Source organism: Dipodascopsis tothii, assembly GCF_038497935.1.
Source record: "Dipodascopsis tothii strain CBS 759.85 unplaced genomic scaffold V1510scaffold_14, whole genome shotgun sequence".
NCBI lineage: Eukaryota > Fungi > Ascomycota > Lipomycetes > Lipomycetales > Lipomycetaceae > Neoaidaea > Neoaidaea tothii.
In genome coordinates, this window is record NW_027117998.1 from 200,457 (window position 1) to 226,693 (window position 26,237).

The 26,237-nt window shown below is 67.0% G+C and overlaps 13 protein-coding genes and 3 non-coding genes across 16 annotated transcripts; 10 read left to right on the forward strand and 6 right to left on the reverse strand.

Annotated features, from left to right (window-relative positions):
- Nucleotides 1-128: 128 nt before the first annotated feature.
- On the forward strand, nucleotides 129-202 carry V1510DRAFT_t123. The gene has a single exon. It is a non-coding gene; the product is annotated as a tRNA-Val (tRNA).
- A 972-nt stretch (nucleotides 203-1,174) lies between these two features.
- Nucleotides 1,175-1,248, forward strand: V1510DRAFT_t124. The gene has a single exon. It is a non-coding gene; the product is annotated as a tRNA-Val (tRNA).
- A 1,634-nt stretch (nucleotides 1,249-2,882) lies between these two features.
- V1510DRAFT_125557 (Glucanosyltransferase-domain-containing protein) lies at nucleotides 2,883-4,610 on the forward strand. Its single transcript, XM_066930287.1, has 3 exons — nucleotides 2,883-3,100; nucleotides 3,135-4,316; nucleotides 4,419-4,610. Exons 1-3 carry the CDS (start codon nucleotides 3,013-3,015, stop codon nucleotides 4,484-4,486), a joined length of 1,338 nt encoding a protein of 445 aa, XP_066789066.1. The 5' UTR covers nucleotides 2,883-3,012; the 3' UTR covers nucleotides 4,487-4,610.
- V1510DRAFT_416726 (P-loop containing nucleoside triphosphate hydrolase protein) lies at nucleotides 4,517-6,274 on the reverse strand. Its single transcript, XM_066933816.1, has one exon. The coding sequence runs from the start codon at nucleotides 6,057-6,059 to the stop codon at nucleotides 4,698-4,700; it is 1,362 nt and encodes a 453-aa protein (XP_066789067.1). The 5' UTR covers nucleotides 6,060-6,274; the 3' UTR covers nucleotides 4,517-4,697.
- Nucleotides 6,275-7,140: 866 nt separating this feature from the next.
- On the forward strand, nucleotides 7,141-9,370 carry V1510DRAFT_394269 (uncharacterized protein). Its single transcript, XM_066931840.1, has 3 exons — nucleotides 7,141-7,257; nucleotides 7,302-7,328; nucleotides 7,366-9,370. Exons 1-3 carry the CDS (start codon nucleotides 7,216-7,218, stop codon nucleotides 9,352-9,354), a joined length of 2,058 nt encoding a protein of 685 aa, XP_066789068.1. The 5' UTR covers nucleotides 7,141-7,215; the 3' UTR covers nucleotides 9,355-9,370.
- A 155-nt stretch (nucleotides 9,371-9,525) lies between these two features.
- V1510DRAFT_394273 (kinase-like domain-containing protein) lies at nucleotides 9,526-10,728 on the forward strand (the record flags this gene model as incomplete). Its single annotated transcript, XM_066931841.1, has 2 exons — nucleotides 9,526-9,671; nucleotides 9,702-10,728. The coding sequence occupies 2 exons, from the start codon at nucleotides 9,526-9,528 to the stop codon at nucleotides 10,726-10,728; spliced, it is 1,173 nt and encodes a 390-aa protein (XP_066789069.1).
- Nucleotides 10,729-11,175: 447 nt separating this feature from the next.
- On the forward strand, nucleotides 11,176-12,275 carry V1510DRAFT_416733 (ADP-ribosylation factor family-domain-containing protein). Its single transcript, XM_066933817.1, has 5 exons — nucleotides 11,176-11,282; nucleotides 11,521-11,596; nucleotides 11,629-11,657; nucleotides 11,688-11,725; nucleotides 11,756-12,275. The coding sequence occupies exons 2-5, from the start codon at nucleotides 11,570-11,572 to the stop codon at nucleotides 12,205-12,207; spliced, it is 546 nt and encodes a 181-aa protein (XP_066789070.1). The 5' UTR covers nucleotides 11,176-11,282; nucleotides 11,521-11,569; the 3' UTR covers nucleotides 12,208-12,275.
- V1510DRAFT_416734 (putative dynactin Arp1 p25 subunit RO12) lies at nucleotides 12,181-13,340 on the reverse strand. The gene is made up of 3 exons (XM_066933818.1): nucleotides 13,101-13,340; nucleotides 12,854-12,883; nucleotides 12,181-12,807 (listed from the first exon to the last, which is right to left on the reverse strand). The coding sequence occupies exons 2-3, from the start codon at nucleotides 12,881-12,883 to the stop codon at nucleotides 12,241-12,243; spliced, it is 597 nt and encodes a 198-aa protein (XP_066789071.1). The 5' UTR covers nucleotides 13,101-13,340; the 3' UTR covers nucleotides 12,181-12,240.
- On the forward strand, nucleotides 13,030-14,857 carry V1510DRAFT_416738 (mannose-6-phosphate isomerase). The gene is made up of 2 exons (XM_066933819.1): nucleotides 13,030-13,358; nucleotides 13,594-14,857. Exons 1-2 carry the CDS (start codon nucleotides 13,313-13,315, stop codon nucleotides 14,808-14,810), a joined length of 1,263 nt encoding a protein of 420 aa, XP_066789072.1. The 5' UTR covers nucleotides 13,030-13,312; the 3' UTR covers nucleotides 14,811-14,857.
- Nucleotides 14,824-15,836, reverse strand: V1510DRAFT_416740 (ribosome biogenesis protein Nop16). Its single transcript, XM_066933820.1, has one exon. The coding sequence runs from the start codon at nucleotides 15,566-15,568 to the stop codon at nucleotides 14,876-14,878; it is 693 nt and encodes a 230-aa protein (XP_066789073.1). The 5' UTR covers nucleotides 15,569-15,836; the 3' UTR covers nucleotides 14,824-14,875.
- V1510DRAFT_t134 lies at nucleotides 15,741-15,836 on the reverse strand. The gene has a single exon. It is a non-coding gene; the product is annotated as a tRNA-Ser (tRNA).
- Nucleotides 15,837-16,283: 447 nt separating this feature from the next.
- On the reverse strand, nucleotides 16,284-17,566 carry V1510DRAFT_416743 (chaperonin 10-like protein). Its single transcript, XM_066933821.1, has 2 exons — nucleotides 17,448-17,566; nucleotides 16,284-17,414 (listed from the first exon to the last, which is right to left on the reverse strand). The coding sequence occupies exons 1-2, from the start codon at nucleotides 17,500-17,502 to the stop codon at nucleotides 16,336-16,338; spliced, it is 1,134 nt and encodes a 377-aa protein (XP_066789074.1). The 5' UTR covers nucleotides 17,503-17,566; the 3' UTR covers nucleotides 16,284-16,335.
- A 2,629-nt stretch (nucleotides 17,567-20,195) lies between these two features.
- On the forward strand, nucleotides 20,196-21,118 carry V1510DRAFT_394292 (ubiquitin-60S ribosomal protein-like protein L40). The gene is made up of 2 exons (XM_066931842.1): nucleotides 20,196-20,349; nucleotides 20,386-21,118. Exons 1-2 carry the CDS (start codon nucleotides 20,316-20,318, stop codon nucleotides 20,796-20,798), a joined length of 447 nt encoding a protein of 148 aa, XP_066789075.1. The 5' UTR covers nucleotides 20,196-20,315; the 3' UTR covers nucleotides 20,799-21,118.
- Nucleotides 21,119-22,069: 951 nt separating this feature from the next.
- On the forward strand, nucleotides 22,070-22,816 carry V1510DRAFT_351987 (DNA glycosylase; the record flags this gene model as incomplete). The annotated part of the gene is made up of 1 exon (XM_066930868.1): nucleotides 22,070-22,816. A coding segment is annotated over one exon (747 nt), but the record flags the coding sequence as incomplete, so codon positions are not given.
- A 137-nt stretch (nucleotides 22,817-22,953) lies between these two features.
- Nucleotides 22,954-24,366, reverse strand: V1510DRAFT_416756 (Tubulin/FtsZ, GTPase domain-containing protein). The gene has a single exon (XM_066933822.1). The coding sequence runs from the start codon at nucleotides 24,198-24,200 to the stop codon at nucleotides 23,031-23,033; it is 1,170 nt and encodes a 389-aa protein (XP_066789077.1). The 5' UTR covers nucleotides 24,201-24,366; the 3' UTR covers nucleotides 22,954-23,030.
- A 104-nt stretch (nucleotides 24,367-24,470) lies between these two features.
- On the forward strand, nucleotides 24,471-25,285 carry V1510DRAFT_394300 (uncharacterized protein). The gene has a single exon (XM_066931843.1). It carries the CDS (start codon nucleotides 24,477-24,479, stop codon nucleotides 25,221-25,223), a length of 747 nt encoding a protein of 248 aa, XP_066789078.1. The 5' UTR covers nucleotides 24,471-24,476; the 3' UTR covers nucleotides 25,224-25,285.
- The last annotated feature ends 952 nt before the right edge of the window (nucleotides 25,286-26,237 follow it).

Consider the following 26,237-nt stretch of genomic DNA (forward strand, 5'->3'; position numbering starts at 1 on the left):
ATTTTTAGGCACAGTTACCCGGGCTCCCCACGTTTACCCGGCTGCCAACACATCAGAAATGGCCGGCTCTGCGCGGCCGGGTAGCGCCGGCCCACTAGTTGTCCTGCCTGGCTCGTTGTTTAACGATTGGTTCGATGGTCTAGTCGGTTATGGCATCTGCTTAACACGCAGAACGTCCCCAGTTCGATCCTGGGTCGAATCAATTTTTTTTAACATGGCTGCAGAGGCGTGTGCTTACTAGTTGGCTGCCCGCGGGCGCACCCACGGCGTCGACGCCGGAGGCTCGTACGGATTTGCAAGAGGTGTACGCACTCGCGGCGCGACGAGCGGTCGTTCGGACTCGCGGCCGTTCGGATTCGCATCGTTCGAACTCGCGGTCGTTCGGACAAGCCTACGGGCGTGCTCTGGCGTCTCCATCAATGACTCCGCGGCCCAGCTGCCGTTGTCTAGACAGGAGCTCGAGCCGACGCCGCAGCCGACACAGCTAAAGCAGCGTTGAACGCGATGTCGCGCGCGTTTGCGACTAAATGCCCTGTGGGGCGTAGTGGTGTGCTCGGCACTAGAAGCTTGGCCGGCACCGCAGAGGCCGGGCCGGCTCGTGCGCCGGCCGAGAGCTTGCCGTATCCCGCAATGCTGTGTTGTTTAGACAGCGCTGTGGCGGCTTGGCCGGCGAGCGTACACCACCGACCGTATTCGGCCACTAGCAGGGATACGGTCTGCCTTGGCGCGTCGACCTAGCACACGTCCTGGCCTTCGCGACGGCGGTGGCGACAGGCCGATAGCAGAGCGGTCGCAGCGTGATCACGCGTTTACCGAGCGGAAATTACGTAGTATGCAATTGCAGGGCGTGGACGCATCGCCGTGGGTGGCTATGGAGCCCTGGCATCAGTGGACGGCGGGAAGACAGCGACGGCAGCGCGCAGGCCAGGACACGGCCAGACCAGGTAGCGGTCGCGGAAGTGTCGGTTACGAAACGTAGTGCCGCGCCATTGCAGGCCTAAGCAGTGGTGCAGGCCGACGGCCTGGAGGGGCAAATGACCTCCACATACCGATGGCTGACCAAGAAGCTGAGACAGCCTATAGCGGCGGATGGCCTGCTGTGTTTGGTAGACAGGGTGCACACTAAGGCAGCGGCAAAGAACAGGCGGCTTTCGGGCCATTGTCTTCAACAAGTGGATCGATGGTCTAGTCGGTTATGGCATCTGCTTCACACGCAGAACGTCCCCAGTTCGATCCTGGGTCGATTCAATTTTTTGCGCGCGTCGGCTGGACCTTGCGTGAGCCCCTGTTGTGTTAAGCTTTAGTCGAGGGTGGAGATTAGATTCCAGATTAGGCTCTCGATGAGGTCATCGTAGAAGGTCAACGGCGGCGGTGCACGGCACGCCGCTGGCCTTCGGACGCGCGCAACGCGCCGGCCGAGACAGTGGCGAGTCGCATGCGCGCGACGCGGCGCAACGCGCTGCAGCTGATTTTTGCATTCGCCGCCGCCGCGCGCCGGCCCGCGACGGGGCCCGAGCCGGGGCCCGCGCCGGCCTCACCTGGCCTGCGGCTGGCATCGTCCGGCGACGAGGACCCCAGGCGGCCGGCGATGGCATCACCGCGCGACGACGGAAGGTAGCGCGTTCCAATCAAATAGCGCATTCCATGATGTCTATCGCTGCCCAAAACAGCCGCGTCTCTGCACGCTAGCGCGCTAGCTGCTGGCCGACCGAGCTTATTAGTGCGACAGTAGCTGTTTCATGCAGAAGGCCTGCAGAGAAGCTGCAGGCGGACGCAGTGGGTGGTCCGGTTTGGGCGCGCACGAGCATGCGGGCGGCCTGTTTGGGCGGCCGCGGACGGGCGCGGCGGGCTAGTGTTCCACGGCGACGGTAGAGTGTGCGCCGTCGGCGAAACACTGCCCGGGCGCTGGCGGGACGGCTGCGGCCCGGGCGCACGGCGCTGGCCGTCGCGACCGCGGCGGACCTGCCCCGGCGGGCGGTGCGGCTCCGGCCGTGCAGGCGCGCCGGCGCTCTGGCACGCATCGCCGGCATGCAGGTACGGCGCCGGCGCGGTGGAGCGGCCTCACGCGGGCACGCGGGCAGCGAGGTCGCCGTGCGGTCGACGGCCGGCGCCCGGCATATCACCAGCATCGTTCTATAATTAGCATGCAGATCGGTGCAGGCGCATCCCTTTCAATCTCGGGGGCCGGGCTGCCGGCGACGGCCGCGCGACAGCCCCGACGGGCGGTTGCCGCGAGCGCGCGCGCCGGCCGGCAGGCGGCGAAGGGCGTGGAACGAGCCCCACGGCGTGCGGCTGACATTGCCTGGCCGCCGCTTGCGGATTGGCCAGGGCCGGGCCCGCTAGCTGCAACAAGCAACACACAGGCTCGGCGCAAACCCTATTCGCACGTTACACCGCTTTCGCCCTGGTACCTTCCGATGCTGCACAAGGTTTCCCAGCGTACTACCGCGTACTCGACGTATCCCCCGCCGTACCCCTAGCGTACCCGGATCGCAGGATTGCTTGCCTTGCGCCCGTGCCCGTACCCTGCAGCCGCATGCTAGCCCGCGCACGGCTAGAGCCCGCCCGCAGCGCCCCTGTGCGGCCGAGGCTGCTGCGCGCCCGCGCAGTGCCGGCCCCAGCCCTAAGTGGGTACGCCAGGCACATCCGCGGTACGCATCTGGTACGCCCAGGTACCGTCGAGCGTCTCAAAGTGCTCTGCTGGGCCGCGCCCCTAGCCGCTTGCGGAAAGTCTGCATGTGTAGACTGTTAATTATCCACGCCGACCTTGGCGTGGGCTGCACGCTCGCTGCCGACGGCAGGTGTGGTGCCGCGGCCGGCGACGGCAAGAGAATTTTTATATAACCACTTCCGCCGCCGCAGAGTCCGCCCATCCGCACATCTCTCGCTCGCTCCCGCCTCGACGACACGTCTCGACGGACCAGACCTGGGCAGTTTTCACGGTCATCCACTCTCGTTTCAAGGATCCATTGGGTCCGTTCTTTCGTTAATTGGATTTGTATATACAGCACGATGAAGTACGCGTCTGCTCTCCTGGCCGCCGGCCTGTTTGCGTCGTCGGCCGCGGCGACGCTGTCGCCGATCGTGACCTACGGCAATGGTAAGTGCGCCGCCGGCGCCGCTGCTGACGCCAGCCTTCTTCGACTCCAAGACCGGCGACCGGTTCTACATCCGCGGCGTCGACTACCAGCCGCCGAACGAGGCCGGCGAGACCATTGACCCGCTCGCCGACTCGGACGTGTGCGGCCGCGACATCCCCGTGCTCGAGGCGCTCGGCATCAACACGATCCGCGTGTACAACGTGGACAACTCGGCGGACCACTCGGACTGCATGAAGCAGCTCGACGACGCGGGCATCTACCTCGTCCTGGACGTCTCGACCGCGGACCAGGCCATCTCGCGCGAGTACCCCGAGTACTCGTACAACGAGGTCCTGCTCCAGCACGTCTTCGCCACCGTCGACGCGTTCTCGGACTACACCAACGTGCTCGCGTTCTTCGCCGGCAACGAGGTCATCAACTCGGTCAACAACACCAACGCGGCGACGATCGTCAAGGCGGTCATCCGCGACATGCGCGAGTACATCAGCAAGCAGGCGTCGCGCACGATCCCGGTCGGCTACTCGGCCGCGGACGTGTCCGAGAACCGCTACCAGATGGCGCACTACCTCAACTGCGGCAGCGACGCCGGCGCCCGCGCCGACTTCTTCGCGTTCAACGACTACTCGTGGTGCGGCGACTCGTCGTACACGGTCTCGGGCTACAACGAGAAGGTGGCCAACTTCGCCAACTACTCGATCCCGCTCTTCTTCTCCGAGTACGGCTGCAACCTGGTCCAGCCGCGCACGTTCACCGAGGTCGAGTCGATCTACTCCGAGAAGATGCTCTCGGTCTTCTCCGGCGGCATGGTCTACGAGTACTCGGAGGACACCAACAACTACGGCCTGGTCTCGGTCAACTACGACAACTCGAGCGTGACCGAGCGCAGCGACTACACGTACCTGCAGGCCGAGTACAAGAAGACGGCCAACCCGAGCGGCAACGGCACGTTCTCGGCCGACAACGACATCTCGGACTGCCCGGCGTACGTCAAGGGCTCGTGGGAGGCCAACAACACGCTGCCGGCGCTGCCGTCCAAGGCGTCGTCGTACATGACGGCCGGCGCGGGCACCCCGCTCGGCTCGGACGGCCCCAGCAACCAGTGGACGCCGGACGAGACCACGGTCGACACGTCGGCGCTGTACACGGCGACGTCGACGGCCGAGGCCGAGAGCACGGCCGACGGCAGCGCGACCGCCACCGCGAGCGCGACCGAGACCGACGCGGGCTCGACCGGCACCGGCTCGAACAGCTCGGCCTCGGCCACGGCCTCGTCGACCGACGCGCCGTCGGCCGGCGCCGTCAACGCGCGCGAGCCCGCCATGTGGGTCGTGCCCTCGCTCGCCGTCCTGGTCTCGTTCCTGATGGCCGGCGCCGTCGGCTTCTAGGCGCTCTCCGGGCCACGGTATATACTTTATGATCTTTCTTTTCTTCAAAACAGGCGGTAATTTTTAAACTATTTATATTGGGCGGCCGGCCGCGCGGCCGGCGCGGGGCGTGCGTGGCGCGCGCGCGGCCGCGCGCCGGCTTACGTGGCAGCGGCCGGCGCCGGGAGACGGAATACGCACGTAGATTATAGAATAAACAAGATTGTGCGGCCTATTTGCCCTTGATGGCGCGCTGGACCTCTTCCTCGACCACGTCCCAGTCGTCGGTGGGGATGCGGGTCATCTGGATGCCAAAGTAGTCCTGGATCTCCTTGAGCTGGGCCCAGGAGCGCTTGTCGTGGATGAACGAGATGGACACGCCCTGGCGGCCGAAGCGGCCCGTGCGGCCGATGCGGTGCAGGTACGTCTCCGGGTCGGCCCGGCCGTTCTCGTCCGTGGGGATGTCGTAGTTGACGACCATGCTGACGGTGGCGATGTCGATGCCGCGCGCGAGCACGTTGGTCGTGATGAGGACCTTGGACCGGCCAAAGCGGAAGTCGTCGATGAGTCGGTCGCGCTCCTTGCCCTCGAAGGCGCCGTGCAGGACCGAGACCGTGTGGCCGTCCGCCATCATGCGCCGGGTGATCTCGTCGGCCGTGGCGCGCGAGCGCACGAAGATGATGGACGACGCCACCGTCAGCAGGTGGTAGAGCTGGATGAGGACCTCGTACTTGTGGGCCTCCGAGTTGCAGTCCATGTAGAGCTGCTTGATGGCGTCCACGTTGAGCTCCTCGACCTTGAGCCGCAGCTCGTTCGCGTTCGGCACGACCGTGGACGCGTAGCGCGAGACCTCCTCCGGGAACGTGGCCGAGAAGATCACGAGCTGGGTCTCGGGCCGGAGCGTGTTCTTGACGCGGATGCACTGGTCGCCCATGCCCTGGCCCTCGAGCATCGTGTCGGCCTCGTCGAGCACAAACACCTTGAGCTTGGTCAGGTCGAGCTGCCGCCGGTGGATGAGCTCGAGCACGGTGCCGGGCGTGCCGACCACGACCTGGGCCGCCAGCTTCTGGCCGCGCGCGCCGCGCTCGCCGGGGATGGCGTACGCCGTCGTGATCTTGGTGAACTGGCCCATCTCGCGCACCACCGACATGATCTGGCGCGCCAGCTCGCGCGACGGCGCCAGACACAGCGCCTGCACGTCGTTGACGGCCTCGTCCACGCGCGAGAGCATGTTGAGCACGAACGCCGCCGTCTTGCCCGTGCCCGACTGCGACTGCCCGATCATGTTCCGCGCCGGGTTCGACAGCAGCAGCGGCAGCGCGCGCTCCTGGATCTTGGACGGCTTGGTGAACTTCATCGCGTAGATGCCCTTGAGCAGCTCCTCCTTCAGGCCCAGGTCCTCAAACGACTTGACCGAGTACAGCGGCGAGTTCGGGTCCGCCTGGAGGTCCGCCAGCTTGACCGCGACCTCGTGCTGGTTCTCGATCAGGTTGGACTCGGGCACGACCTCCATGACCTCCGTGTCGGCGGCGGCGGCGACGTCCGCCGTCTCTGCGGGCACGTCTTCCCACGCGCTGTTGTCTTGGGCCGACATGATGCCGGATGATCTGTGCGATTGCGCGGGAGCCTGCCTGCTACAGGGTGCGCGTGTGGTGTCTGGTGGAGCCCGCCGTGCGATCGATCGATTGCGCCGTGTGCTGCGTGGACGGTGCTCTTCCGTCGTGTTCGACGAGATCAAAATTTTCGCGGAAATGCAGCACGAGGGGCTCGAATGGTCGGCCGGGTAAGCGCGCCCGCCCGCCCGCCTGCCCGCGGCGAATTGCGCGGCGGCGAGGGCGGGTGGATGCCGCCGGCAGACGGGCGGCCGGTGCGGCCGGCGGCGGCTGCGACGCGCGCAGGGCGGCCGTTGGAGCGAAGGCCGTGGCGAGCTACGGCCCGCGAATACGCGCCGCACCGCCACATCCGCGCCACGGCGCAGCGGCCGCGGCGTCGGGGCAATGGCGGGCCATTGCGCCGACCCGGGTTCGCGTCGCACGAGGCACGCGGCACTGCGACCCGCGGCCCGATCGGACCGGACTGGGCGCGGACTGGACCCAGACTGGACCCGGACGGGACCCGGATCGGACCCGGATCGGACCCGGGTCGCTCGCGCTACACAAACACACACGCCGCATGACGCTCGGCGCCAACGCGGCGGCCAGCATATAGCCGCACGTGCCCCCGGTGCCGACTCCGTCAAGGGCGGCCGCGGGTGGCCGCGTCCTGCCGGCGGCAGCCACCCCGACGGCCGTCCTTGGCGGCCCGTCCGGCGCCTGTGAGCCTCCCGCGGCCCGCCAGCCCCACCGTCCTCCCGCGCGAGTGCGCCGGTCAATTGGCGGTGCACCCGTACGCAGTGGCTGTGCAGCCCGGCGCGGGCGATGGCACCCGCGACGCGTCCGGGTCCCACCGCCGGGCGCAGCGGCGCCGCCCAGCGCGCTGGCAGGCGCAGCGCGCCGGCGCTAGATCGCAGCGGGCAGGCGGCGGACCGTATCGGGCGCGCGCGTGGCGCTAGGCCCGTGCAGGCAGGCCGAGTGCCGTAGACGGCAGGCGGCGGGCCGGGGCGGGCAAGGTGAGCCCGGGTAATCGATAAATTGACCGGAGCCATGTCCCAACTGGGCAAGTGCTCTGAGCGGCCTCCGCAATCAACGACGGCCGACCACAGCCAGAGCCCAGACGAGGCAGATAGGCGACAGACGAGGGACGCAGGCACAATGAGTTCGGCCGAGGATGAGCTCTTTGGCACGGAGCTGAAGGTAGGCCGGTGGATGGCGCGCGCGCGGAATTGCTGACACCCCAGGACGGCTTCAAGGTCACCGAGGCGTGGGTAAGTGGCAGGCCCGGCGGCCCAGGCTGACGCGGAGATCAACAACGGCATCAAGTGGCTGGACGACATCCAGGCGTTCTACCGCGAGCGGGCCGCGCTCGAGAAGGAGTACTCGCAGAAGCTGGCGGCGGTGACCAAGAAGTACTTTGAGCGCAAGGCCAAGAAGTCGATCTCGCTGTCGGTCGGCGACACGCCGCAGATGACGCCGGGCTCGCTCGAGAGCGCGTCGCTGGTGACGTGGACCGAGGTGCTCACGCAGACCGAGAACATCTCGAACGAGCACGACCGGCTGGGGAACGAGCTGCAGCTGCAGGTGGCCGACCAGCTGCGCGGGCTCGGCTTCCGGTACGACGAGTTCCGCAAGCGGCACGTCGACTACAACGAGCAGCTCGACCAGGAGCGCGACGCCACGTACTCGGCGCTCAAGAAGGCCAAGCAGACGTACGACGCGGCGTGCCAGTCGGTCGAGAACTCGCGGTCGAAGCTCGACAAGAGCAGCGGCGACAAGGGCCGGCTGACGGCGTCGCACGAGAAGCACGTCATCGACATGAACAACGCCAAGAACGCGTACCTGGTCGCGGTCAGCGTGGCCAACCGCATCAAGGACAAGTACTACTTCCAGGACGTGCCGGCCGTGCTCGACAGCCTGCAGGACCTGAACGAGGCGCGCACGCGCAAGCTCAACTCGCTCTGGGCGACCGCGGCCGAGCTCGAGCAGACGTGCTCGGACCGGTGCCGCAGCCACCTGGCGGCCTCGATCGACGTCGTGCGCCAGAACGTGCCCCGGCTGGACTCGAAGATGTTTGTGCAGCACAACATCGTGCCCGACTGGAAGCCGCCGGACGACTTTTACTACGAGCCGAGCCCGATCTGGCACGACGACGACCAGATGGTCGCGGACGAGCACACCAAGACGTACCTGCGCAACACGATCGCCAAGTCGCGCCGGGCCATCGGCGAGATGCGCGCGGAGATCGAGCACAAGCGCGCGGACCTGGACGTGCTCTACAAGGCGCGCGAGCAGGCGATCGCGGACCCGTCCAAGGCCAACTTCGACGAGATCTTCTCGAAGCTGCTGTCGATCCAGCAGTCGGCGGCGGTGGCCGACACGCGGCGGATCGCGCTCGCGGTCGAGGTCGAGACCGTGGAGATGGTTGTCGGCGACCTGTCGCGCGGCAGCCGGCCGCACAACATGAAGCAGACGTCGTTCAAGATCCCGACGACGTGCGGCGTGTGCGGCGAGTCCATCATGCCGTTCTCGCGGCAGGGCATGAAGTGCGGCGTGTGCGGCTACGCCTGCCACAGCAAGTGCGAGCTCAAGATCCCGTCCGACTGCTCGGGCACGAAGCTCAAGAAGAGCAAGAGCCGCAAGAAGAAGGACGACGACGCGTCGAGCGTGTTTGACGACTCGAACGACACCGCCAGCGTGCTGTCGCGGCCGTCGGGCATGTTTGACAACGTCACGTCGGCGTTCGGCCGCGGCCGGCGCTCGCACAAGGCGAGCGACTCGGCCGGCGCCGGCGCGTCCTCGGTCTCGATCGCGGCGCTGTCGATTGCGTCGTCGGGCGCGGCCACGCGCGAGCCGGCGCGCGCCAAGTTTGCGTACGCCGGCACGGGCCAGGGCGAGACCGCGCTGTCCGAGGGCGACGACGTCGTGCTGCTCGAGCCGCACGACGGCACCGGCTGGGTCCTGGTCGAGAACACGGCCACGGGCGGCGAGGGCCTGGTGCCCTTCTCGTACCTCGAGGTCCAGGCCAAGCCGCTGGCGCGGACAGACTCGATCGCGTCGTCGCTGTCGAGCACAAGCAAGAAGAAGGGCCCGGCGGTGGCCCCGCGGCGCGGCGGCAAGAAGCTCAAGTACGTGGTCGCGCTGTACGACTACGAGGCCCGGACCGACGTCGAGCTCACGATCCACGAGGGCGACCGCATCCTCGTGACCGCGGCCGACACGGGCGACGGCTGGACCGAGGGCGAGCTGAACGGCGCCTCGGGGAGCTTTCCGACGGACTATGTGCAGGCAGAGTAATAGATCTGGCAGCGGAGCACGGGCGCGTAGACGGCCGCGCGCCGCACGGCGTGCGGCTCCCTCGGGACCGCGCCGCACGACGTGCGGCTGCGGCGCACCACGTGACCAGCCGCACCCGGCGCGGCTCGCCCGGCTCGTCTTCCCGCCCGTCCGCCTCCCCATCCCCAGACGATGCAGCCCTCGCGGACGTCGCCGCTGGGCGAGTACAAGGTGCGGCGGGACCGCACCCGCAAGTCCGTCCTCGACAAGTACGAGATTATCGGCTACATCGCCGCCGGCACCTACGGCCGCGTCTACAAGGCCCGGGCCCGGATAGGGTACGTTGTCGCCGGCAGCCGCTGACCCAGACCGCCGCGGCTCGTCGCCATCAAGAAGTTCAAGGCCGACAAGGAGGGCGAGCAGGCGCACTACACCGGCATCTCGCAGTCGGCGTGCCGCGAGCTGGCGCTGTGTCGCGAGCTGGCGCACGAGAACGTCGTGACCCTGGTCGAGATCATCCTCGAGGACAAGTGCATCTACATGGTCTTCGAGTTTGCCGAGCACGACCTGCTGCAGATCATCCACTTCCACTCGCACCCGGACCGGCGGTCGATCCCGGAGGGCACGGTCAAGAGCATCCTGTGGCAGCTGCTGAACGGCGTGTCGTACCTGCACCAGAACTGGGTGCTGCACCGCGACCTCAAGCCGGCGAACATCATGGTCACGGCCGACGGCGTCGTCAAGATCGGCGATCTCGGCCTGGCCCGGCTGTTCTACAAGCCGCTGCAGTCGCTGTTCACGGGCGACAAGGTCGTGGTGACGATCTGGTACCGGGCGCCGGAGCTGCTGCTGGGCGCGCGCCACTACACGCCCGCGGTGGACATGTGGGCCGTCGGCTGCATCTTCGCCGAGCTGCTGGCGCTGCGCCCGATCTTCAAGGGCGAGGAGGCCAAGATCGACAACAAGAAGACGGTGCCGTTCCAGCGCAACCAGATGCAGAAGATTGTGGAGATCCTGGGCATGCCGTCGCGCGAGACGTGGCCGCAGCTGCCGCAGCACCCCGAGTACCCGTCGCTGGCGTCGCTCCGGCACTACCCCGACTCGCTCGAGGCCTGGTACCACTCGGTGGGCGCGGCGACGAACGCCCGCGGGTTCCAGCTGCTGCGCCAGCTGCTCGAGTACAACCCGACGCGGCGGCTGACGGCCGAGCAGGCGCTGCAGCACGCGTACTTCAACGAGATGCCCAAGGTGGCCGCGAACGTGTTTGAGGGGCAGAACGTCGAGTACCCGGCGCGGCGGGTGTCGAGCGAGGACAACGACATCAAGACGGTGAACCCGACGAAGCGGGCGGCGGCGGCGGACGACGGCGCGCGCAAGAAGGCGCGGAACGAGTAGGCGGCGCGGGCGCGCGGGCGGCGGGCGGCGCCGGACGCACGGGCGGCGGGCCCGCGAGCCGCACGGTGTGCGGCTCGCGCCGCCCGGCCCGCGCCGCACGCCGCGCGGCTCAGCCGCACCCCGCTCTTCCCTTCACCCGAGCCGCACCCCGTGCGGCCACCACCAGCCGCCCCAGCCGCCCGCGCCACACCCGGCCTGCAGCGAGGCGCCGACGCACGGCTTGCGGCCGTAGCGCCATCGCCCCCTGCGGCCCCTGCGACTTCTGCTGCCAGCGTCTGGCCCGCGGCCGCCGCGGCCACCACGCCAATGCCCCCTGGCCGCCCTGGCCGCCCCAGGCCAAGCCCGGCGCACGCGTTTGGCGCGTGGCGGTCGCGTGGCCGTCCTGTTGGCGCGGTCGCGGATTGTATTTACATAAAATTGCGTAGTGCATCCCCTCCCCCCTTGGCTCCATAGCAAAAAACTGGCGATAACCACGTCGCCCGATATTGTATCACCACGAACACGTCGACAGGTGCGCCGCAGCACGGACGGGACAGCTTGGCAGAGCGGACAAGGTATGCGATGGCGCGATGATGGACGCGTGCGAGCGCGTGGCCGGCGGTGTGGGCCGGCCGCGCGAAGACCAGGCCAGCCGGCAGCTCGCAGGCCGCGTCCGCGACGGCGGGGCCGCCAGCCGCAGCCCGTGCCGGCCACCAGCGCTGCCAGCCGGCGGCCGCGGCCGCTGCCGCCGCGCAGCGCCGCCTGCCGCGCACGCGCGCTCGCCGTCCGCGGCCGAATTGGCGCTGACCCCAGGCATTGACTGCCCTGCGCGTACACACACCGGACGCTCTCGACGGACACGATGGGAAACATCCTGACGCGGTTCAAGGTACGTCGGCGGCCGGCGCGCGCTCACGCCAGTTCCGTCTGCTCGGCAGTCGCGAGATCAGGTAAGCAGGCGGCCGGGCGCGCTGACGCAGGCTGCTGATGCTCGGCCTCGACGCCGCCGGCAAGACCAGTAAGTGCAGCCACGGGCGCGCTGACGCAGCCATCCTCTTCCGGCTCAAGCTCAACCAGCGGGTGACCACGATCCCCACGGTCGGGTTCAACGTCGAGTCGGTCACGTACAAGAACATCAAGTTCAACGTGTGGGACGTCGGCGGCCAGGACAAGATCCGGCCGCTGTGGCGGCACTACTACACGGGCACGCAGGGCCTGATCTTCGTCGTCGACAGCGCGGACCGCGCGCGGATAAAGGAGGCCAAGCAGGAGCTCCACCGCATCATCTCGGACCGGGAAATGAAGAACTGCCTGCTGCTGGTGTTTGCCAACAAGCAGGACCTCAAGGAGGCCATGACGCCGGCCGAGGTGACCGAGCAGCTCGCGCTGGCCGAGCTCAAGGACCGCACGTGGTACGTGCTGCCGTCGACGGCCAAGACCGGCGAGGGCCTGGCCGAGGGCCTGTCGTGGCTGTCGACGAACCTGCCCAAGGAGGGCTAGCTGCCGTAGTAATAAATGTACCTATAGACACTGCTACAGCGGCGCCCAGTCGAACGCGTCGTCGCCGGCGTCGTCAAAGACGCGGGTGCCGTCGCCGGGCGGCGCGGCGAAGATCTGCCGGGCGCGGCGCTCGAAGACGTCCTGCGCGGCCTCGCCGAGGACGCCCACCACGCGCGCCGGGTTGCCGCCGACGACCGAGTGCGCGGGCACGACCGTGCCGTCGGGCACGACCGCGCCGGCCAGCACGAGCACGCACTCCTTGACGATCGCGAACGCGCCCACGACGGCCCCGCGGCCGATCTGCACGTACGGGCCCACCGCCGCGGCCTGCACGACCGCGTCCGCGTGGACGACGACGTAGCTGTGCACGCGCACCGGGTAGTAGCTCAGCACGCCCTTGTACGCCTTGCCGGGCGGCCGCAGCACGACTCCGCGGTCGAACGCGCAGTACCGGCCGACCTCGATGGCGGCCTTGTCGCCGCCGACGTGCGCCAGGTCGCCGCGCAGGACCGCCTCGGCCAGCACCGTCGTGCGCCCGCCCAGCACGATGTTCTGCGACCCGACGACGACCGCGCGGCGCGAGATCCGGTTGCCAGACTCCTGCCGGTCAGCGCACTCCGAGCCGCACGTCCTGCGGCGCACTCACCGTCTCCACGTACTCGCTCCGCTTCGACATCTGCCGTCAGTGTGGTTCTGGCTGCTGGCCGCGCGCGTTGCCGGCCCGCCGAGCCCCGGCGGCGCGTCCGCGCCCCCCGCGGCCGGCCGCGGCCCGCCCGCGGCCCGCCCGCGGTCCCCCGCCGACGCGTCGCCGCCCATATAGCCGCCCATCAGCCATCCTCGCCCACGCCATCCCGTCCGGCCGCCGGCACACGTCCGCCGCCTGCCTCACGTACCTGGTACCCGATCCTGCCACTGAATGACCCTCGTGCGCGACGCTAGTCGCGGTCGCACTGCGAAGGCGTCTATGCTAGGATGAAAGCAGCATAAATGTGTGCAGCACCGATCGCCGCTTGGTGCAGCATCACGACTTTTGACCCGGCTGCTTTTATCCCTCGATCTATTTGAACAGCTCGCCATCCATTGGTCGTTGCCAGAAGCCATCAACATGTCGTTCTTTCAATTGCAGTGCGGAGCCCAGCCGTACGACTGGGGTGAGTGCGGGATGGCTGATGGCCAGGCAGCCGATTGGCGCAGAGGCGGCCGCGCCGGCTCTGGCGGCCGGCTGGCGGCAGCCGGCCAGCCAAACACGACCGGACGCGCTCAATCGGCGGCCGACACGGTCGCGGCGGCCGACCGACACGGGTGGCCGGCCGCCAGGGCCGGCCGCGGCCGCGTCGGCCGTCTGCCGCCGCCGATCGCCGTGTGATCAAACAAGCTGACCGCCAGGCAAACTCGGACAGTCGTCCGCGGTCGCGCGGTTCGCCGCTGCCACCGACAAGTCGTTCTCGATCAGCGCCGAGACGCCGTACGCCGAGCTGTGGATGGGCACGCACCCGTCGCTGCCGTCGCGCGAGGTGACGTCGTCCAAGACGCTGGCGGAGCTGCTCGCCGCCAACGACCAGCTCGTCGGCGCCAGCGTCGCGGGCGCGTTCGACACGGGCTCGGCCGCGCTGCCGTTCCTGTTCAAGGTGCTGTCGATCCGCAAGGTGCTGTCGATCCAGGCGCACCCGAACAAGAAGCTGGCCAAGGTGCTGCACGCCAACGACCCCAAGAACTACCCTGACGACAACCACAAGCCCGAGATGGCGCTGGCCATCACGCCGTTCGAGGGCTTCTGCGGCTTCCGGCCGGTGGCGGAGATCAAGAAGTTCCTGGAGACCGTGCCGGCGTTTGCCGGGCTGGTCGGCGCCGCCGGCGACAAGTTCGTCGCGGAGGCGATCGTCGCGCCGGCGTCGGCCGGCGACGAGGCCGCCAACAAGGCGCTGCTGCGCGAGCTGTTCACGGCCGTCATGACCGCGTCGGACGACGCGATCAAGGCGCAGGCGGACGTGCTGCTGGCGTCGGTCGCGGACGGCTCGTTCCCGGACGCGACGCTGGCGGACCTCATCACGCGGCTGAACGCGCAGTTCCCGCGCGACATCGGCCTCTTCTGCGGCGTGTTCTGCCTCAACTACGTCTCGCTCGCTGCCGGCGAGGGCATGTTCCTCAACGCGGACGACCCCCACGCGTACATCTCGGGCGACATCATCGAGTGCATGGCCGCGTCCGACAACGTCGTGCGCGCCGGCTTCACGCCCAAGTTCAAGGACGTGCCCAACCTGGTGTCGATGCTCACGTACGAGACCGGCGACGTCAGCGCCCAGAAGATGACGCCGGCGGCGTTCCCGCGCGCGACCGGCTCGGGCACCTGCACGCTCTACGACCCGCCGATCCCCGAGTTTGCCGTGCTCAAGATCGAGTGCGGCGCCGGCCAGACGGTCAACATCGACGGCCTCGCCGGCCCGTCGATCGTGATCGTCACCGAGGGCGACGGCTCGCTCGCCGCCGAGGGCTCCACGCTCGCCGCCGCCGCCGGCTCGGTCTACTTTGTCGGCGCCGGCACCGAGCTCGCTGTCGCGGCCGGCACCGGCCTGATCTGCTACCGCGCCTTTGTCGAGGCCTAGGCGCCCGGCCCTGTATACTACCTCTAATCGGATATTTTCTAATAGTACATTCCCATGCCCATGCCTTATTTTTGCTGGCGCTGCCACTTGACGACGCGCTTGCGGATGTCGCCCACGCTCTGCTGCCACACGTTGAGCTTGCGGTCGCGGAACATGGCCTCGTAGTCGTCGCCGTGCTTGGTCACCAGCGCCTGGATCCAGTCAGACTCGCGCTCGCTCGCCGTGCGCTCCTTCTTCTCGACCGGCCGGTTCGCCAGGGCCTCGAGCTCGGCCGCGACAGACGTCTTGGCCGGCACGACCTTGGCCGGCTTGGTCATCAGGCCGCTGGCCTTCTCGAAGCTGCTGTCGTCGGCCGGGTCGTCGCCGGCGCCGCTGTCCGCGTACACGACCTCGACGCGGCCGTCCTCGTGGCGCACAATGCGCGCCTCGCGCGACGTGGCCTGCGGCAGGCCCTGCATGATCGGCACGGCCGCCTCGTTGGCCGCGGCCTTGTCGGCCGCCGCGCTCTCGGCCTTCTCAGCCTTGGAGATGTACGCCCGCGGCACCCGCAGGTCCTTCTCTGTGCCGCCCGCGACACCGCCGACCCGCGCCACCAGACCCATCTTCTTGTAGTTCTGGCTCACGGTGAGCTTCTCGTCCCAGTGGGTTGCGATCAACGGGTCGGCGCGGATCCGGACCTTGCGCTGCTTGTCCTTGACCCGACGCGAGGTCTTGTGCAGGCTCGTCTTCTGCTTCCGTCGTTGCCGTACCGTCGTCATGATGTGTGTGAGTATGTACGCAACAAAGCCGAGACTGGTCGGGGTGTGTGCTCTAGATACCGGGCCGTGCTGTGACTGATCGTTGTGGCCTGGGTTGCCTTAAAAAAATTTCAGCAAAAATTTGCCATTGGGAGATGTCACGTGTGCGCGGCGGCCGCCCGCCCAAAAAAATCGTCACGGACAAGATTCGAACTTGCGCGGGCAGAACCCAACGCCTAAACTACTAGTGTATAGCAGGGCGTCGCCTTAACCACTCGGCCACCGTAACTGTAATTTATAAACGCTCCGACGAAAGTGTACAAGTATATGGAGTAATTACGTAAGAGGCCTGCGGCGCGTCTGCCTCGCGCGCCGCTCGTGCGACGCGCGGTCACGCCGCCCGTCCGCGGCTGGGTGCTCGGCACCGCGGCTCCCCGCCCCGCGCCCCCTACCCGCCGTGCGGGGTCACCCTTGGCGAACTCTGCCCAACCCGCCCGGCAGCCGAGCTTCCGGTGGATGCACAAACTCCGCAGCCGACGTGCGGGACCCGCTGGCTGCAGCATCGCCACCCCCAGAGCAGTGGGTCGCCTCTCCCGTCTGGACGAGCCACCGGACGCAGCCCGTTGCGGCCATTGGCCGTCCGTCGCCGCCGCCGGGCAAGTTCGGCCCGGCGGACGCCAGCGCCAATGGTGGCACCCGCCCCCACCACATAGCGCCGAGTAACGCCGAAGAGGACTCGGGATCGCATCATGTCACATTACACAGTATATTACACACTTTTGCATGGCTTACGACATGTCAACGACCGCGCGAATGCAGCTGCCGCTCTTCATGGTGTTGAAGGCGTCGTTGATGCCGGTCAGCTTCTCACGGTCGGTGATGAACTCGTCGACCATGATCTTACCAGCCAGGTAGTCCTCGACCAGGCCGGGCAGCTGGGTGCGGCCCTTGACACCGCCAAAGGCGCATCCACGCCACACACGGCCGGTGACCAGCTGGAAAGGACGCGTAGCAATCTCCTGGCCGGCAGCGGCGACGCCGATGACGATCGACTCACCCCAGCCCTTGTGGCAAGCCTCGAGGGCAGTGCGCATGACCTGCACGTTACCGGTGCAGTCGAAGGTGTAGTCGCAGCCACCGTCGGTCATATCGATGAGAGTCTCCTGGGTCGACTTGGTGAGCTTGGTGGGGTTGACAAAGTCGGTCGCACCAAACTTCTTGGCCCAGGCCTCCTTGCTGTCGTTGACGTCAACGACGATGATCTTGCCGGCCTTCTTCTGGACGGCGCCCTGGATGACCGACAGGCCGACACAGCCAGCACCAAAAATGGCAACGTTGTCGCCCTCGTTGATCTTGGCAGTGATGGTCGCGGCACCGTAGCCGGTCGTGATACCGCAGCCGAGCAGGCAAGTGCGGTCCATCGGGGCCTCGGGGTTGACGGCGACAACCGAGATGTCGGCAACGACAGTGTACTGCGAGAACGTCGACGTGCCCATGAAGTGCAGGATGTCCTTGCCGCGAGCCTTGAAACGCGAGGTTCCGTCGGGCATCAGGCCCTGGCCCTGGGTGGCACGGATCTTGCCGCACAGGTTGGTCTTGCCCGACTTGCAGAACTTGCACTCGCGGCACTCAGGCGTGTACAGAGCAACGACGTGGTCGCCGACCTTGACCGACGTGACACCCTCGCCGATCGACTCGACGATGCCCGCGCCCTCGTGTCCGAGGATCACCGGGAACGCGCCCTCGGGGTCCTTGCCCGACAGAGTGTACGCGTCCGTGTGGCACACACCGGTGTACTCGATCTTGATGCGGACCTCGTGTGCGCGAGGCGGCAGCACCTCGACCTCCTCAATGGAGAGGTCCTCGCCTGCCGTCAGCGATCATCTTGTCAATTACGTACCGGGACCCCACGCAATGGCGGCTTGACAGAAGATGGACTTTCCCTCGGTAGACATGTTTCGGATGAGTTGACAAAACCTGTGGGCGGTGGCTCGAATATATAGAATTCGGTAGAACCAATGGCTAGATAAAGCGCTACCCGACTACTATCGGATGTCAAATTTGGCTCGCAGTGGAGTCCCGGCGCCTTCAAAGTTTAGACGGATGTGCTCGTTACGTTTTGATTAGGTAATGACGCACGCCCGTGCGTGCGCCGCGGGCTAGGGCTAGACGCATTCAATAAACTTCCCCGCCGGCCAATGAACAGGATTCCGGAGCCTGATTCAGCCCAGAATCCGGAAGATCGTATTCGGCAGTTCCATCGGAAGACCTGAAAAAGCAAGCGGGGCCCAGGATCGCCGCATCACAGGCCAGTAGGAGATTCTATGACCAGCAGAACCATGCGGGGTGCGGGTCTCGTGGATCTACCAGGCGGCGCGAGCATGGATAGAGAGGGCGCCGCCAGCGACTGGCGCGCGCTCGATGGTGGTAGCCTCAGACAATGTAGATAGCGCTGTGGACGGCGATGCCACGAAAGGAAAAAATAAGAGGGCGCCAGCCAGCCGCTAGAGTGTGCTGCAACGGCGGAGGCGTGGTGGTGCCTGCCTTCCGGACAGGGTGCCCGATTTTGGCTGGCGCCACGGCTCGGCAGCCCAGCCGTGTTTACGTAAGGTCTATGCGCAGGGACGTGCGGCTCATGCAAATGTAGTGCCGCACGCTGTGCGGCTCGTCCGTGCCACTGCTCCGCCTCGCTGCGAGGCGCTGGCGCACTGCGGCTTGCAGCGGTGGTTGTAAAAATAGACTGAACTTCGTTAGATGTTCACCAAGCCCTCGGTACCCTATAGCCGAACACTACGTGGGCGGTCGTCGCTGGAGGCGCATTGTACCGACTTGTGGCGGGTGGCAGTACCTCTGGTACAGAGGGCTGAGCGGACTAGATCAGGTCACCTCGAGATCTGGCCAGCCAGCGCGAGAGACTCGCACACGCGCGCCAATGGATCGGCTCGCGTCGCACCAGGAGGGCGTGTTAAGCAGGCTTGTAACAAGCAACACTTGTTGGGGTCTGCGGCTGAGTCAGACCGTGACGCGTGGTCGTCGTGGCAGTACGGTGCGTACGCGCGGTGGCTAGTGCCAGGTCATGGAACGAGTCCACCAGTGCCGGACCGTAAGGTCAAAGATGCGGACCCGCAGCGGACCTGCATGAAAGTCCGTGACCTGGTACGTGATCGTCACTGTGACCGGACAGGTGACCCGCTCATGGATCGTCTCTGGACCAGCAGATCCCCCCTGTAAGCGGGCACGGGCGGCGTGCGCCGGCGGCATTGCCGACGACAAAACACTGGAATGGAGATTGTACGGGCGCCACGCGACCGATAGTGGCGACAGTCTCGCCAGCAAAACTTCAGTGGCCTTGTCTGTCGCTGAACCTCCGGCAGTGCATCCCGTCCGTCCACAGCGACGCACGGCACTGCGTCGGCGCAGCCCTGCGGCCATCGCCGTGCGCTAGGAAGCGCCCGTGGCGCCTGTAGACGGCGCTGGGACCTTACCTTAAACCGCGAGGCGGTGCAGGCGCAACGGCGTGGCTCGACCCGCATATGTCTGTCACCCGGCGCGTTGTGCTAGCCGGTGGGCCCAAGATAAGACCCGGTCTATGTATTAAACCACGGCCGGCTGGACCGGCCGGACACGCCCAGCCGTCACCGCGCCGCGTACCCACCGGCCGTCGGTGGCGTGTTGGCTGTCCGGCAAACATTGCAGCTGGCGTCGGATAACGGTTGGGCAGCTCAGTATCCGGTCACCGCCGATTGCGGCACGCGTCGTGTCACGGCGCAAACAATCGCCCCTGTCCGCGGGGTCGCGGTCCACATGGTGCGACATACGCCGCCAGATTAGATAGGCGATAGTCAATCAACGCGCGCGCGCGCCGCACTAGTAGATTACACTACACAGGGAACAACAATCGCGAGTCGGCAGACCGGTGGTCGCCAGCAGTGCGGCGGGTAGGCGGCAACGCACGCCTGCAGCGAACTGGCGCAGTATGGGTAGATGAGGTTGCCGTGCGCGGCAGTGCGTTGCGCCGGCCCGCGCCGGCCGGCAGGCGGCGAGCGGCGAGGTCTCAGGCCTGTGTGGCTGTGCGTGCAGCGGCGCGGCAAAAACGGCCGCGCCGAGGCCGGCCGAGCCGGGGGCTGGGGCGTGGCGTTGAGGCGCAATCAGTGGCGCAGAGCCGTTGCGCCACACCTCGCGCACCGCCACGTCGGCACCCGAGCCCGCAGCCATGTACTTGCAGCCGTAACGTTCGCGCCATGCGCGCACAACACAAACGCGCAGCGTCTAGGCCTAGATAAGACCCTTCTGGAAGACTTCCATATTCGGGAATATGGGCAGCTCATGTGGCAATGTGGCTGTGATAATACACCATCCTAACCATCCACAGCGAGAAGAACGAAATCCCGAGAAAGAACGAGATAGGATCAAGGAAGCGGTAAGTTTTTGGTAAGATTACAGTAGAATGATAGTTAACTTTATGGCCAAAGCAGCATACTCACTAGGCAGTTGCCACAACAGGTAGATATTACTCATTCGCTCTCGTGAACGTCTTGTCCCGTCGGCCGTAGGTGTTCTTTTTGGGCCGTCTAGTCGTCTTTCGCCATCGGCCGATTATGTATATAGATTTATAAATACATCATACACCTGACACAGGCGCATATATATATTTCCAACCCGCTCGCCGGTTCTTTCGTTTTCTTTTTCTATCCACCATCGCAGTTTTGTCTTTCACTCTGTGGAAGACCCGGCATTCGCATTCCCGCATATTTTCATAGTCGTCGCCATGCAGATTTTCGTCAAGACCCTGACTGGCAAGAGTGAGTAGCGCGCACCGGTGCCCCGCTGACCGTCAGCCATCACACTGGAGGTCGAGTCGTCAGACACGATTGACAACGTCAAGTCGAAGATCCAGGACAAGGAGGGCATTCCGCCGGATCAGCAGCGCCTTATCTTTGCCGGCAAGCAGCTCGAGGACGGCCGCACGCTGTCGGACTACAACATCCAGAAGGAGTCGACTCTGCATCTCGTGCTGCGTCTGCGGGGCGGCGCCGGTGCGGCCGGCAAGAAGAAATGCTCGTTCAAGGCGTGCTCGTCGGCGCCGCTGCGCATTGTCGGCGACTGCACGTTCTGTGAGGGCCACTTTTGCGGCAAGCACCGCCTGCTGGAAGACCACAAGTGCACCGGCCTGCAGGACTGCAAGCAGCAGTTGCACGAGCGCAACGCGCTGAAGCTCCAGCAGGAGCAGACCGTGGCCTCCAAGGTCTAAAGCCAGCGAATCGCCGGGTGCACCCCCGCCTCCCCCCTCTCTACTCTGCATCGCACTCGCACTCTGCAGCCGGCCGCCTGCCGGCCGGTCTGGTTTCGGTACCCTTACGTTTAATTCTACTTTTGACGGCATCGCTGATCGCTATGGGTTTCTGTTTCACTACGTCTGTTCTTGCTTGTTCTAATTAATATTTTGGTCATGTGCGTTTTCGGTGTTTTGTTTTCCTGTAGTATTAGATGTAATAGAATAGATACCGCAATCACGCTTGTCTGCTGGTGGTCGTTGTGGCGTTTCGCGGTGAGAGCCAATGACTTCATCGTGTGCTGTAGTGCGGCGGCCTGATCGGCCTCGCTTCTATGGCCCAGGGCTGCCCAGCAAAGCGTCATTTGTGACGGTTGTCACCAGAATCACAACCTCACGCTTGTGGGCGGCCCCGCCCCGCACGGGTGCCCCAGCCAGGCCAATGGCACGGCGGGCGGCGGCGGCGACGGCGGCTGGCGTGGCCGGAGGGCGGTGGGCGGCTGCGGCCGAACCGCCTGGTGGCCACGGTGTTCACAGCGGCGGCTGCTGCTGCCAGCGAAACCGGCTGTGGCGGTGCGCCGTTCTGCCGCGGTTTGTCGCGCGTGACACACCAGCCACAGTGCCCACTCGGGTCCGCGCCGCCGCTCCGGCGGCCGTGCGCCACAGCATCGCACTGGGTACTTTTGAGTACTTTTAGCCGGCGCCCGCCTGCAGCGACCCGCATGAGCGTGCAGCCAGCCCGCGGACGGGTCGGGGCGCCCGGCCGGTTTTGGCAGCCACCCAGGCACAGTTTTGCCGACCGGCCCGCGGCCGCTACCGGTCTCGGTCGCTTGCCGGCGCGTCCCGACACCGGCCGCCAGCCGATCCGCCGGCACGACCGCCGGCCGCCGGCTCGCCCTGGCGCATTTCAAACTCGACTGTGACGTCGTGACAACATGTGCCGGAGCAGCTGTCGACCTGCCATGTAGCCCCGGACCCTGGCGTGCCGTGGGTCCCGGGATCCTGGCCGAGCCGTGACGAGATGTGACACGGCCGCGGGACCGCTGTCGTGACAGTCGAGTCACGACGGTGGCTGCGACGAACAGGGCCGATCGGGGAGATACGGAGCGACGCTCGCGGCCGCGTGTGGGGCGCCACCGAGCCGCACGTGGCGCAGTCAGCCACACCGAGCCGCACCGCCGCACCGCCACCTCGCACCGCCGCTTTCTGGCCAGTGCGCCCCCCCTCCACGCCTCGCAACCATGCTCGACCGCTGGCACAAGATCCAGAAGCACCTGGTGGCCATGCGGACCAAGTTTCCGCCGGCCCCGGTGGACACCATGGGCTGCCACGTCATCCCGCCCCAGTACCGCAACAGGAACTCGGTGCCGTCGCTCAATCTCCAGCTGTTGTTCTCGGTCCTGCTGTCGTCTCAGACCAAGGACGTCTACACGTTCGGCGCCATGGAGAAGCTGCGCGAGTACTTCCGCGACGGCCGCGCGGTCACCGCAGAGGTCTCGCCGACGGGCGTGCTGGCAATCCCGGATCTCGTGCTGCAGGAGGACATCATCGGCGCCGTGGGCTTCAAGCGCAAGAAAACGCAGTACATGAAGGCGATCTGCACCTCGCTGGCCGAGGCAGGCCACGGCAAGGATGGCAAGGACGCCATCCCCCAGGATCTGCCGACGCTGATGAAGTACGCCGGCATCGGGCCGAAGATGGGCATCCTGTATCTGCAAAACTACCTGACCGCGGACGCGACCAAAGACGACGTCCGGGAAAACACCAACGACGTCGGCATCGCCGTCGACACGCACGTCTTCCGGCTGTCCAAGCAGTGGGGTCTGGTCTCGCCGGCGAGCAAGACCCCGGAGCAGGTGCGCGCGCAATTGGAGGACCTGATCCCGCAGAGCGAGTGGCGCGACGTCAACGCGCTCATCGTGGGCTTTGGGCAGACGATCTGCGGCGCGCGCAAGAAGGCGTGCGACGACTGCGAGATCGCCGGGCGCGGACTGTGCCCGGCCGAGGAGCGGGCCGGCCGCGCCAAGCGCAAGCGCACCGCCGGCGAGGACGACGTCGCCGTCAAGGCCGAGGAGACCGTCTCCAAGTACTTTCGCGCGCCGGACATCGAGGACCTCGTCAAGGCCGAGCCCGGGTCCGGCGCGGGCGGCCCGCTCGTCCGCCGCAGCGCGCGCCGGCGCAAGGCGTAGTATTGTTACATTTGTACATAGTTCAGTCGTCCAGATAGCTCTCGTTCTCGGCCATCTCGTACTCGCCCACCAGGTCGGCCACGACCTCGCGCGCCTCGTCAAACTCGCCCAGGCCGTCGCTGAACATGGGCTCGCGCCGGTACGGCTCCAGGAACGCGTTGCGCTTGCGCAGGCGGTCGTACTGGTCCAGCGTCCGCTTGAACATGGACGCAATCGACGTGTGGTTGGCCAGCATCAGCCCGGACACGCGGTTCGCGGACTGCAGGTACGGCGAGCGCTTGGTGAGCACGACCTGGATCGACGACGGGCCCCAGGGGATGAACCGCGCCAGCTGGCGCTCGCGGATGCGCAGCAGCGACTTGTGCACGTCGGTCGGGTCGGCCTCGCCCTGGATGATGTTGAGCACCGACAGGTAGCAGCTCGTCGGCGTCTGCACGGCCGAGACCATGCGGTTCTTGGGCTGCAGCAGCCGGCGCATGACGTCCAGGACCGACGTCTTGCGCACGCTCTTGGCCTGCGAGAGGACCTCGGACGTGAACGGCGTGTAGGCCGTCATCAGGTAGTGGCACTTGGGCGTGGGCACCAGCGACGCCAGCAGCGACACCAGGTCGTTGTGCATGTAGCCGGGGTACCGCAGCGTCATGGTGCTGGCCGACATGACGGTCGACACGAGCTGGTTGGTCTGCGCGAACGACGGCGACTGGATGTGGAGCGAGTCGGTCGCGATCCGCGTCAGCGCCGCGTTGTCGAGCACCACGACCGCGTCCGCGTGCTCCGTCAGCCGCCGCAGCGCCAGCAGCGAGTTGTACGGCTGCACGACCACCTCCGACACCTGCTGGCTCGCCGGGAAGACCGAGTACGTCTGGACGATCTTCTTCGGGAACCGGTCGTTGATGCGCTCGAGCATGAACGAGCCCAGGCCCGAGCCCGTGCCGCCCGCGATCGAGTGCAGCAGCATGAAGCCCTCGAGCGAGTCGCTGCCGTCGGCCTCGCGGTCGAGCATGTCCATGAGCTCGTCGGCGATGCGCTCGCCGGCGTGGTAGCCGGTGGCCCAGTTGTTGCCCGCGCCGCCGCCGTCCTTGGACACGTAGATGTTCTCGGGGTTGAACATCCGGCTGTACTTGCCGGTCATGATGTTGTTGATCACGCGCGGCTCGAGGTCGACGAGGATCGCCCGGGGGATGTAGCGCATGTCGTCCGAGGGGTAGAAGAAGACGTCCTTGCGGTCGACGCCGTCGACGGCGGTGGGCGCGACCGTGCCGTCCGCGTTGAGCCCATGCTCCAGGCAGAGCTGCTCCCAGAACTGCGAGCCGATCTGGTTGCCGCACTGGCCCGTCTGGATGGTGATTATCTCGCGCGGCATCTTGGGGGGCGCGTCGGGGCGCGCGGCGGGAAGAGTTCGTGATAGCCGGGTAACACAACACTTACCGCCCACCGCCGGCCCGCGGCCCCAGAACCATCACGCACCATGTCGTCGCGGGATCTGCAGATGCTGACGGGCATCCTGCTCCAGACGGTCGACGAGATCGTGCCGCAGGACGCGGGCGCCGAGGCGACGTTCCTGGCGTCGATCGAGCGCAACAAGCTCGAGCAGAACCTGGCCTACGCGCGCAAGCTGCTGACCGAGCTGGAGCTCAACCAGGCCTTCCCGGCGTTCTCGCCGGCACGGAAGCGGCTGCGCGAGGTGCAGGACAAGCTGCAGGGCGTGGATGAGCTGCTGGAGCAGCGCGCGGCGGACGCGTGGCCGGCGGCGGCCGCGGACGGCGCGGACGGCGCGGACAGCGCGGACTCGTCGTGGGAGCACCACAGCGCGCAGAGCGAGTACGAGAGCCTGCTGCGGCACCGTGCGGGCGCGGCCGACACGAGCACGGGCGCGGCGTCGAACGCGTCGAGCGAGCGCACGCTGGAGGAGCGCCTGGACCTGCACCGGGACATGCAGTCCGACCTGGCGGCGTCGCTGCTGCAGCACACGCAGCAGCTCAAGAGCAACGCCATCACGCTGGGCGAGAAGCTGGCGACCGACAAGGACGTGGTCGACAACGCTGGCCGCGCGCTCGAGAAGAACGTGACGGGCATGAAGCGGACCGAGGACCGGCTGAAGGACTACCGCAACCTCCGGAGCGTGGGCCTGAAGTTTTACGCATTGGCTGTGGTCGTTGTGTTTGTGTCGCTGTTTGTGGGCATCCTGGTGACCAAGATCCTGCCCAAGTGGTAGGCGCGGGCGGCGGCGGTGCCTGGCCGGTTGTACGATAGTGAACATGCTAGCTGAAGTGGCGGGCTTGGACGCGGGCGGCGCGGGCGGCGCGGGCGGCGTCTGGCGGGCGCGGGCGACGGCGGGCGGGCGCTAGCCGCGGCTGGCGGGCTCGGTGGGCCGCACGGCGGCGGCGGCCGGCCGGCCGCCCGGGCGGCGGCGCGGCTGCGCACCTCTGTTCGCCGGCAGGCGACCCCGGCCGGTGGCAGACTCGCCCGTTGGACCGGGCCGTGCCGGACGCAGACTCAGTTCGTGCGCCTGCGCTGGCTTCTCTGTCTTTGGCACGTCTAGCCGTAGACCGCGGTCTGCGTTGGTACCGGACGCAGACAGCACGCGCCGACGTGCATTAGCGCGCGCGCTACGCCGCTTGCGCCGGCGTGCAGGTACCGTGCAGACACGCTGGGTCCAAGTGGCCGGGACGGGGTACCGGGGTACTGGACCGCGGGCCGCCCGCTGTCGGGCCCGGTCTGCAGCCGTACGTCTGTCAGGCGGGGCAGCGTACGGCGTGTGGCCAGCGCCACGGGCGTGATCTGCGCACAATACGTGGCCACCATTGTGCCGCGCAGCGCAGGCCGGCCACCGGGTTCGACAGCGCACCCAAAGCGGTTACGGCGGCCGAGGGTGCCCGCGCGTGGTTGGCCATTAGCTCGCCGTCTGGGCGTCTCCGCCGGCCGCTGCGGCTCCGGCCACCCGTCGCGGCCGCGCGCTCGCCACCGCCGCCGTGTTCGCGGCCACGCCGTGCGTCGGCCCGCGCGCCGGCCCAGCGGGTGGGGCCGCCAGGAGACCGCCTCGGACTTGCCGTCAGCGGCCGGCTTCTAGAACGCAGCCAGTGCCGCGGCGGGGCTACCCTCCGGCGCTGCCCACTGGCGGCCGGCCCGGCCCACACGCCATTGCCCGCGCGGCCGGCGTGCTCTCGCCCGGATGCAGGACGCCGCGTACGCCAGGCTAGGCTGGGTAGCGTATCAGCGCTGGCGCCAC

Coding starts and splice junctions, on each gene's coding strand:
- V1510DRAFT_125557 (XM_066930287.1), top strand. CDS start 3,013: ATGAAGTACGCGTCTGCTCTCCTGGCCGCCGGCCTGTTTGCGTCGTCG. Junction 3,101..3,134: donor GATCGTGACCTACGGCAATG/GTAAGTGCGCCG, acceptor TGCTGACGCCAG/CCTTCTTCGACTCCAAGACC. Junction 4,317..4,418: donor CACCGCGAGCGCGACCGAGA/CCGACGCGGGCT, acceptor CGCGCGAGCCCG/CCATGTGGGTCGTGCCCTCG.
- V1510DRAFT_416726 (XM_066933816.1), bottom strand. CDS start 6,059: ATGTCGGCCCAAGACAACAGCGCGTGGGAAGACGTGCCCGCAGAGACG.
- V1510DRAFT_416734 (XM_066933818.1), bottom strand. CDS start 12,883: ATGTCGAAGCGGAGCGAGTACGTGGAGACG. Junction 12,808..12,853: donor GGAGCGAGTACGTGGAGACG/GTGAGTGCGCCG, acceptor GCTGACCGGCAG/GAGTCTGGCAACCGGATCTC.
- V1510DRAFT_394300 (XM_066931843.1), top strand. CDS start 24,477: ATGTCGTCGCGGGATCTGCAGATGCTGACGGGCATCCTGCTCCAGACG.
- V1510DRAFT_416756 (XM_066933822.1), bottom strand. CDS start 24,200: ATGCGCTACATCCCCCGGGCGATCCTCGTCGACCTCGAGCCGCGCGTG.
- V1510DRAFT_416743 (XM_066933821.1), bottom strand. CDS start 17,502: ATGTCTACCGAGGGAAAGTCCATCTTCTGTCAAGCCGCCATTGCGTGG. Junction 17,415..17,447: donor CGCCATTGCGTGGGGTCCCG/GTACGTAATTGA, acceptor CGCTGACGGCAG/GCGAGGACCTCTCCATTGAG.
- V1510DRAFT_416733 (XM_066933817.1), top strand. CDS start 11,570: ATGGGAAACATCCTGACGCGGTTCAAG. Junction 11,597..11,628: donor ACATCCTGACGCGGTTCAAG/GTACGTCGGCGG, acceptor CGCTCACGCCAG/TTCCGTCTGCTCGGCAGTCG. Junction 11,658..11,687: donor CTCGGCAGTCGCGAGATCAG/GTAAGCAGGCGG, acceptor GCGCTGACGCAG/GCTGCTGATGCTCGGCCTCG.
- V1510DRAFT_394292 (XM_066931842.1), top strand. CDS start 20,316: ATGCAGATTTTCGTCAAGACCCTGACTGGCAAGA. Junction 20,350..20,385: donor CAAGACCCTGACTGGCAAGA/GTGAGTAGCGCG, acceptor GCTGACCGTCAG/CCATCACACTGGAGGTCGAG.
- V1510DRAFT_416740 (XM_066933820.1), bottom strand. CDS start 15,568: ATGACGACGGTACGGCAACGACGGAAGCAGAAGACGAGCCTGCACAAG.
- V1510DRAFT_394269 (XM_066931840.1), top strand. CDS start 7,216: ATGAGTTCGGCCGAGGATGAGCTCTTTGGCACGGAGCTGAAG. Junction 7,258..7,301: donor TCTTTGGCACGGAGCTGAAG/GTAGGCCGGTGG, acceptor CTGACACCCCAG/GACGGCTTCAAGGTCACCGA. Junction 7,329..7,365: donor TCAAGGTCACCGAGGCGTGG/GTAAGTGGCAGG, acceptor GCTGACGCGGAG/ATCAACAACGGCATCAAGTG.
- V1510DRAFT_416738 (XM_066933819.1), top strand. CDS start 13,313: ATGTCGTTCTTTCAATTGCAGTGCGGAGCCCAGCCGTACGACTGGG. Junction 13,359..13,593: donor AGCCCAGCCGTACGACTGGG/GTGAGTGCGGGA, acceptor GCTGACCGCCAG/GCAAACTCGGACAGTCGTCC.